We start from the raw sequence: 9,212 nt of genomic DNA, 5'->3' as shown, positions 1-9,212 counted from the left end.
TACATAAATGTTTGACTAACTCTGAGTAACTAAACTTTGAGCAAGTTATCTCATGCATCAAATGTATTTTTCACAAGGGATTAAATGTTCAGTCCGCCTGAAGTATGAGAACAGGTTCAACAGCCAGGGTAATGACCTCGATGTTACTTCATAAAAATCTTTTTGGCTGACCATCATCTCAGGGATGAGACCACACTCCCCTTATTGCCCCTCACTGGTCTGTATATCATTATCCACAGTCAGTAATCACACATAAGAACAGTAATACAACTCGGTTTGAAAAGAGGAGTTTACAAGTTGCAGCTGTGCCCAGCATTGACGACCTCCCTCACTTGAATGCTCAGAGGTTACATCAACCCACAGAGACACGCTGACTTTGAAGACTCAACACAAGGAGGGGAACATGTCTCTTGAGGGGAGTCCTTGCCTAAAGGAACATCAGTGGGCATGTGTGTGTTGTCCATCCTCTCTCTCTCTCTCTCTCTCTCTCTCTCTCTCTCTCTCTCCTCTCCTCTCTCTCTCTCCTCTCTCTCTCTCTCTCTCATATCTCTCTCTCTCTCTCTCTCTCTCTCTCTCTCTCTCTCTCTCTCTCTCTCTCTCTCTCTCTCTCTCTCTCTCTCTCTCTCTCTCTCTCTCTGGTAGCTATCCATGCCCCATGGTGTTTGAGAGTGGTTTTGAGTGTTTGGCAGGTTAAATTTAGCCTATTGATGTAAGCTGCATTCCATTCACAACAGACAGAGAGACACACTCACAGTTTGGCTTTAGTGTCCAGGAGTGTGAAGATCAGGGAAGATCAAACTACCGACTGTAGGTTGACCCCTGAGACTCCGTGTCCCCCTTCAAGGATACAGGTTGCACACTAGGGATACCATCACAGGTACGGATGAGACTCGTCAAGGTGTATTATGTTAATATGTTTTATGTTTGAATTATATTCCTGTACGTTAGCACATACAAGTCAGTGTACTGTGATAAAATAAATTAAGCTGAATCCAACCATGATATTTTCTATGTCACTTTCCTATGACTTTTAAGAATGGCAACTTTTGCCAGATTATCAGTAAATCACATACATTTTTTATCTTAAATAATATACTGCTTTGCTTTCGCTTTGGAGTGAATGGAAATAATCTTAAAATTGTCACACATATAGCTGTTGAGTTGGCAGATGGGCATAATTGAGTTATGTTGGATTTTTTATGTAAAGTTGTATCATCATGTTCAGCATTTAACAATAAGTCTAAATATATTTAATTTTGCTGACCAATGCAAATGTGAGAATGATATTTTAGTTATTATGTTAGAGCACTTTTTTGTACTGCTGGACATTTGTTATGTCTAGTAACTCACAAAAACTTCAGACACAATATTCACCCACGACCTTTAAACAAGCGATTTATCTTGTGACATGAACAGGAGATGCCACTAACATTAGCTCACATACGCAAAAATTGATCCACTGACGAGTCCAGATTTAAGAATTACGTGTGTGGTACCAATGCGAGTACAATGGGGCTTTAGGATTATGCAATCCATTGTTATTTGTGAAATGTAACCTCTAAAGAGATTATTGTAACATGACAAACATGATATGGCAGATTTATTTGATGGGGAACATTTGAAATAGTCTTCAAATACAGATAGATGATGACAACAAATGGGAGAAGGACTTAATAGTCATTACAGATTTAAGGTTTTTTCTTCTATGACTGATGAAAGATAACCTTACAGTTGCACAGCAAACAGCTGTGTTTAGCTGTAACCCGTCAACATAAGGGCGAGAACTGCATTGATGTTGGGGGTCAAAGTTTTATGACTTGGGCAAAACAACTACATCTTGTATCCTGTATGTGTTTCCAGTATTGCTGAGCTCATCCAACCTTGCCAAAGCCACAATGTCACAATTCTGTACAATGCCAATTGGACAGAGGAAGAAGTGTGCAGCAGCTATTTGCCAAGAGATCCATGGTACCAATGGTATGATGTTATAGCTGAGGCTCAGAGGACAAACACAATGTTGCAAGAGAATATCCATTCTGATCTGGGTTCAAAATGTCAGGGCTATTCTGTAGCACTCGCCATAAATAAGCTAATGGGATGATTAACTACCTATGGTGGCTGATCTTTTGTCGTTGTCCTTTTCAAAAGTCTATTTTTGGAGTGGGGCGGGAAGTTGTGAGGACCGTGTAGCTGTTTGTTATGTGAAGGTCCATGACAGCTGCGGTACATTCCGTATGGTGGATGAGGAAGCAGCATGTGCATCCAAAACTAATTTTCGAGTACAATGATAACCCATTTTCCATGACATGAATTACAAAATGGACAATGGAATTTTTGACACCTTTGATGTAATTTAAGGATGCTCCCTGAAACCTGTTCAGCTGATGAAATGATACCAGGGGACATTTCTGAGTGTATATTTATATTCTGTATCCAGCACTTTCAAGATCTAAATGCAGGGCTGGAGTAACTCACTGGGTCCTGGGGCAAAAACAAAACCTGCCACTATTCCTCCACGACTTACCCATTAGTTTGACATTATTTCATTATAGGCAATTTATTTAAACTGGCCATAGACAAGTTTTTTTGCTTTAACTTTCTTATTAAAAAGTAACTGTTGATTTGCACAATGTAATGGCTATAGAGTATTGATACAATTGGCATTCATGTAATTTCCCTTTAAACTTTTTTACTTTCATTATGCAATTTTGTCTGCCATTGAAAGCACAAAATAAAGGCTTACTAGGGATCCAGTAAATATGGCAGCCTGCCGCCATGTCTATCTGCTTTCACCTCTCCCTTATAGACTAAAATGAATGAATAAACCCATGTTTTAGTCCTGTGTTGTTGGGAGTTGTGCTCTGAGGAAAGGGAACAGTCCAGAAGTCGTTGCAACAGTGGGGCCAAAATTAATACCACTTGGAAATGCATATCTTTGGCTGACGTTAAAAAGCCACGTTGAGGCGCTCAACAGTTCAGTCTATGTTGTTCTTTTGTTTTGAAAACAAATTTACATTGATCGGGGCGCCGTTTAGCTCAGTTGGTAGAGCGCACGTCCTATGTGCCGAGGCTCTGCAGCGGACCCGGGTTTGACTCCCGGACTGGGTCCCTTTGCTGCGTGTCACTCCCCCTCTCTCTCCCTGTTTCTTGTCATATCTTCAGCTGTACTATCAATAAAGCCATAAAAGGCCAAAAAAATACTTAAAAAAAATAAATAAATTACATTAATCAAATTATCATGATTGCCACACCATGCCAGCATTTAGTCCCTTGAGGAAGTTGTCCCCCTCTGCTTGTTATTGCCAACCCGATAACATCAATGACTAATTACAGTTTTTGCTTGGTTATTAAGCAAATTATAAAATGTTCCTTAAATGAATGATATAGGCCTGTAGTTACATTGCTATAACGTTATAAGCATAAACTGTACATATGAAAAAATTTACTTTTTCTCTCATGTTTTTTGCCTGACAGGGGACATAATGGATCTGGGAAAGAAACTCAGCACTCCTAAAGACATTATGTTGGAGGAGTTATCGTTGCTTTCCAACAGAGGTTCGCGGCTTTTCAAGATGCGCCAGAGGAGATCTGAAAAATATACATTTGAAAGTATCCAAAATGAGGCAAATGCACAGCTAAATGTAAGTCCACTTGTGTGTGTCATTAAGTCACTTCAAATGTTTGAAGAACTGGATATGTAAAACACTTTTAGGCTCTTGAACAATGTTAACTGCCACTATTTGGAGTTTTGCCTGCATGAAAACTTGTAAAATTGTCTGTGTATTAATCATCAAGCAAATTTATCAGGACATACGCTCTTTAAAAAGAGTGGACGATAACAGAGATATGTGCCTCGTGTCTTTTGCATCCTCCAGCCAAATCCTCTGAGAGGCTGCTTAGGCACTTTGCTGAGAAGCTGCTCCCCTGTTTATCAGTGCCTGTAGATGTGTTCCCTGCATGTGTGTGTGTTCGTGTGTGTGTTCGCGTGCGTGCATGCTTGCGTGTCAGTGTGTTTGCGTAGTTACGAGTTTGTGTACACATGTATCAGTGTGTCTCAAAGACAAGCGCAGCAATGAATGTGACAACTTCAAGGTTTGTCATTCAATTGATAACTAAAACTCAATACATATCCTGTACTTTGCTCCGTTTTGCAGAATAATATTTTAACTGAGAATACACACTCTGTGGAAATTAAAGTGGATCCACCAGCTGATGGAAATGCTGCTAATCAAGAAAACACTGCTTCAGGTAATATTGTTGTTCAGTAAGTATGGCTGTTTTTGATTAATCAAATATGAAGCATTATTATTTAAAACATTATTGAGGATATAAACTCATTTATGATCATAAGTAATAATAAATGTGCTAACATTAGCACTGAATGTTTAGTCAGTGAAAAAGGAATCCTTTATCCACTATTTCTTTCACTTTCAAACTGTCTTTTAAATACAGCTCTTGTGCTGCACAGTGAAATAAGAGCAACTGATTATGTAATGCTGTCATAATAATGACAACTGGTATCATACAGTCTTAACAGCCGGTCTCGTTTTAGGGCAACTAATTTTAATAGCTTGACACCATAACAGAACTATGGTTAATTTTACAGGAAGAGCAGCTTTAAATGCTTTATCTTTATTTATTTTTTATTTTATTCTAATAGCCAACAGAGTCCTGTGCTTGTTCTTAAATGCTCCAGTAGGGTGTCATCCCATGTCGACACTTTATATGATGAGTGCACACTTCAACTATGTGCTATTTTAAGGCCTCAGATCGCAATGATGGACAACTCAGTCTGCCTCGTGTAAGCGTTCTCTAAGCACAGTCTCTATTCATAATCCTATCCACTCTAAAACTTTAGCCTTAAAAAAAAAAGGCTAAAGAAAACAGCTCAGCATAAACCCCTGACTGCATAAACCAAACTGTCAGATCATGAAGGTGTTAAGTATAAAAATAGTGTATTTGCTATAGCCTGTGAAACAATATGATATACATGAAATTTTACAATGGTAGCTAAGGTATTGCACTTCTGGACATTGCGCATTTGCTGAAAGTGCAGTGGCCCTAGATCACATTAGAGATACTGTATATCAATACAATGATGCAGCTGTAGAGTAGACCCAATGAGTGGCAGCGTGTAGCGTTTTTTGTAACTGCGTGTAATATAGTGCTGATAGTCACGCAATGTCAGTTTAAACAGCGTTCAAGTTTATGGCTCTGGTGTTGAAGCTGTTCTACAATATGCTGGGATAATCCTCCACAACATGAACTTCATGTGTGCCTTTTTGTTTTTGTTTGCTTCTTAACAACTCCAGAGAACGCATCAGCTATTCTGAAGTCCTACCACTCCCCATGGGAACAGGCAATCCTCAGTGACCCCGACCTCGCTGAATCCCTCAAACTGACAATGCCAGCACCAGACCCAAGACCAGATCTCCCTGAGTACAGATGCTTTAACAGGTGAGAAAACAACGCCCAATCAAGATGTCACATTTGAGATATGCCTTTTTACATTTTTTCTTTTTAACATATCAATTCCATATTTTCCATATATTCAGTATCTTCTACATGGGACTGACTATTTACATTAGAGTTTTTTTTCATAAATTAAAGAAATTAATATTTTTACATGTGAATTACATACGTTCAGACATGACTGGCTTTTTTCTGCATGTGAATTTGAATTTCCACATGTGAAAACCACTTACCTTGAGAAATAGTAAAATGAGGAGCATCATTCATGCTCAATGTAATTTACAGGGTGGCTACTCCTTTTGGTGGCTTTGACAAAGCTCCCAGAGGAATCACATTCAAGCTCCCAGAGGTAGACCTGAACCCGCCTAGTTACCCAGAACTGCAGGATCCAGGTGTGAAACGGCCCACCTTCAACAGGACAGCCCAGGGATGGATATCTGAGGGCACCCATCTGATCCTACCCACGATTACCTTGGAACCCATCAAAGTCCCAGAGTCTGACGACCTGTAGATGATCTTACTGTATGTAATCCAGCAACATGGTGTCGGCTGTGGGCTATAGTGTGTTGGCCCTGCCTCTGATGATGGCAAAACAGTCAGTTGGTAGCTCAGTCACGATTCCTTCCCCACATTTTGATTTTTTGCCAATGGACACAAATTGTTTAATGCAGTTGTTGGCTAGAGTGTTTTGTGTACATTATATTCAAAAGAAAATCATGTAAATAACAAAATGAATTTGCTATGCATAATTCAAGAAGTCTAAGAGTTTCAACCGATACTGAAAGCAAAATTGTAACTTTTATAAATGGTCAATGAACTGATGAATATGTAATGTAAATAAAGAATGAAACGTATTTATTGGTGGCACAAAAACAAACAACACAAAACTGGAACATGCAGTAAGTCACATTCAGTTATTATTGGTAAGTATTTCAAGTCTATATAGTGTAAATCATTATGTTACAAAAAAATAAACTGAAATTGTTCATTGCTTTTTATTTATCATCATATATAAACATATAATCAGAAGAAATAATTTAGAGTGACAAACAAAGATTATGTTTTTAAACTTAAGCCACCAATTAACTTCATATAGAATTCAACACTCATATTTTAGAAAATGCATTTTAATTCTTACATGAATATAAAATTGATGTAGTCATGCTGCTAAAGAGAAAATGCAAAAGTTTGTTCTGTGTTGTTTCTAGAAGCAGATCAAGTAAAAACTTGTAACTTTACGACGTCAAAACCTATGGTGGTAATACTGTGAATGACTGCAAAATTCACTGAATGTCTGCGAGTGATATTTGATGTTTCTGCTGTACTTTATTGTATTTTACCTCTAGACAGTTACGTACATTACATGCTGTATATTACACTTTTAACAACTAATTTAACTCACATCATCTTTATTCATCTGAATGTAACCACCCATATGCCCTGGATTAAGGAACAATTTACAAAATCTGCTTTTCAGACAGCTGGGAAACAAGAGAAGGGGAAATGTAGGAGAGAAAATTCTGGCAGGATTGAATTCAAGGCCAGTGGGACCTCATGAGCAAACTAAAACATGGATATCATTTCTCCAAAACCTCAGTAAGCCAAAGAATTCACGAATGAATGATATGTGGGCAATCCATCAAGTGAGATGTGCAAAAGTGATTTTTTTTTTCAGCTGTTCAATTGCTGCCATGATAAGAAATGTGAATCTGTATCATTTTAAATGCATTAATACAGTTAATAAGTAAGTGCATTTGTAATTTTCTTTTTTTTTTTTACCCATGCCTAAAAGATGGGAGAAATTCTCGGTAGTTGATTATATTGTTCCCTGACTTTTATCATAACTTAACAACAAATGCGGGTAATGTTTAAATGTCATGGTCGAGTATCCGTACAGTGGACAGTATGTGACACTGACATCCACATCTTGTCTTATACAGAAGGTTAACTAAGTTGGTAGCAGCTTCTCTGTGACACAAGTCTAAAAACCAAATCATGATAGAAGTAATTGAAATAAATCTACTGAATGAACTTAAACTGTCCTCACAGCCTGTCTGAACATGGTGATAACACACTGATATTTATAGTTGCTCTAAGTCTATCTAAGTCACTTTTTTTTAAGAAAAGGCTGAACTACTGCTGACTGGAAACTAAAAAAAGAGCGAGAACAAAACAGATACAAAAAAAATCGACTCTAAAAATAACATAAAGAAGAGTCAGGTTTGACACCTCATCTCAACACAACTCAGCTGTGCAACATTCAGAGGGAGCAATCTGAAGCCTTATTTTTCCAGGCTATTTTATAAATAATACCAAAAACACTTCATGTGTCTCAAGGGAGGTTTCAGTGCTATTGCTGGAGCAGATATGGGATCAGAGAAATGCTCCATAAACACACTGTATTCATATACACATTCTATAGACTGCACATGGTCCATGCTTTATATAAAGTTAAATATATCAGAACATGTATGAATAGAATGTCTTATTTCAACTCTCTACAGTCACAGTGTGTCATTGACAGTTGTTTCTGTGATTGTGATAGGCGTTTAATATTCGGAAACAGATTTCAATCTTGGACTGAAAAGCAGTGAGGACTTCTCAGTGTAACAACTCATGAAGAGTGAATTTACACTATTTTTCACAGGCTGGCCGGCATGCTGTGGACTCTCACACATTCACACACACACACATTCACACACACACACACACACACACACAAATGAGCGCACATGCAGTACTGAACACATTATTCTAGGACACACTATATTCAAAGGAAGTGAATGAGAAGGGCAGCAGCTGATGAGCACTGATGAGGTTGGTAAGCACTGGGTTAACTGTAAGGCTGGCTAATATATCTGGTAATATATTGGTACTGTGTTCTTTTATTTATTTTTTGGATATTGTTAAGTATCATAATATGACATAAGTGTTGTCTTTTCCTGATCTTAAGCAAAGTGATGTCATTACTGCACTATCAATATCAAGGTATTTGGTCAGAAATTATGTGATATTTGATTTTGTCATCAGTCCAAGCATTTTTCAACGTGCTTTTGAAGCCATTTAAAAATATCCAGACATAATGTATCCAATATAGCCTTAAAAAATACGACATTATTATTCTCAGGTCATATGACCAAGCCCTTGTTCACTGTGTCATTTTAGCTCCAATTTGTTGAATGAATCTGAAAATCCAGCTCAGAATTATTTGTGTACTGTGTAATGAGGCTATGTGCCCAGGCGTCACAGAAACAAACTTTGTTCTATTTTGGACAGATCCACTAAAAAACAGGAAGAGACACACCAATGAGTGTCATTTTTGCTGACTCTGGCTTGTGCGCACCATCAGCCTTTTTCAGCTGTCCTGTCTACACTTAAAACCTGCTCAGCTCTGCGGGCTGTTCCCCTTCCAGGCCCCTCCATCTGCCCTGATTTTTGTGATTTCATGTCCTGTTTACCGCAAAGACAGACACAGCAGATTTGGATTGCCATTTGATCAAAACGAATGCTTAGTATTATGTGTTATTTGCACAAAATGATAACAAAGAAGATGAACGCATGACAACTTCTTTGTCTAGTGTTGCTTGTAATGGAAAATTGTGACATATTTTCACCTATTTAGTATTTCATGGGGTCTAAAATCTAAAAATAAAATTGTATTCTGTTCTGTTGTTTGACATTTAAGTGGGAGCAAAAAAGGAACTAAAATTAAAAATAAATAAATAAATAAATAAATAAAA

At 37.8% G+C, this 9,212-nt stretch overlaps 1 protein-coding gene across 2 annotated transcripts; it reads left to right on the top strand.

Moving 5' to 3' along the window:
- Positions 1–723: 723 nt before the first annotated feature.
- myoz2b (myozenin 2b) lies at positions 724–7,514 on the top strand. 2 transcript variants are annotated; one of them, XM_030424407.1, is made up of 6 exons: positions 740–877; positions 1,861–1,977; positions 3,475–3,641; positions 4,155–4,248; positions 5,313–5,457; positions 5,758–7,514. In XM_030424407.1, the coding sequence occupies exons 2-6, from the start codon at positions 1,896–1,898 to the stop codon at positions 5,981–5,983; spliced, it is 714 nt and encodes a 237-aa protein (XP_030280267.1). In that variant the 5' UTR covers positions 740–877; positions 1,861–1,895; the 3' UTR covers positions 5,984–7,514. The 2 variants fall into 2 exon arrangements, with proteins under 2 accessions (XP_030280275.1, XP_030280267.1); XM_030424415.1 differs by lacking the exon at positions 1,861–1,977 and having other exon boundaries at positions 724–877.
- Positions 7,515–9,212: the final 1,698 nt, after the last annotated feature.

Source organism: Sparus aurata, chromosome 1, assembly GCF_900880675.1.
Source record: "Sparus aurata chromosome 1, fSpaAur1.1, whole genome shotgun sequence".
Lineage (NCBI taxonomy): Eukaryota > Metazoa > Chordata > Actinopteri > Spariformes > Sparidae > Sparus > Sparus aurata.
Note: the sequence above shows the minus strand (reverse complement) of the source record. Positions and strands in the feature narration are given on the sequence as shown.

Excerpts from the sequence above, each read along its gene's own strand:
- myoz2b (XM_030424407.1), top strand. The coding sequence starts at position 1,896 with ATGTCACAATTCTGTACAATGCCAATTGGACAGAGGAAGAAGTGTGCA. Across the intron at positions 3,642-4,154 it reads AGGCAAATGCACAGCTAAAT|AATAATATTTTAACTGAGAA; the intron begins GTAAGTCCACTT and ends TCCGTTTTGCAG. Across the intron at positions 4,249-5,312 it reads TCAAGAAAACACTGCTTCAG|AGAACGCATCAGCTATTCTG; the intron begins GTAATATTGTTG and ends TAACAACTCCAG.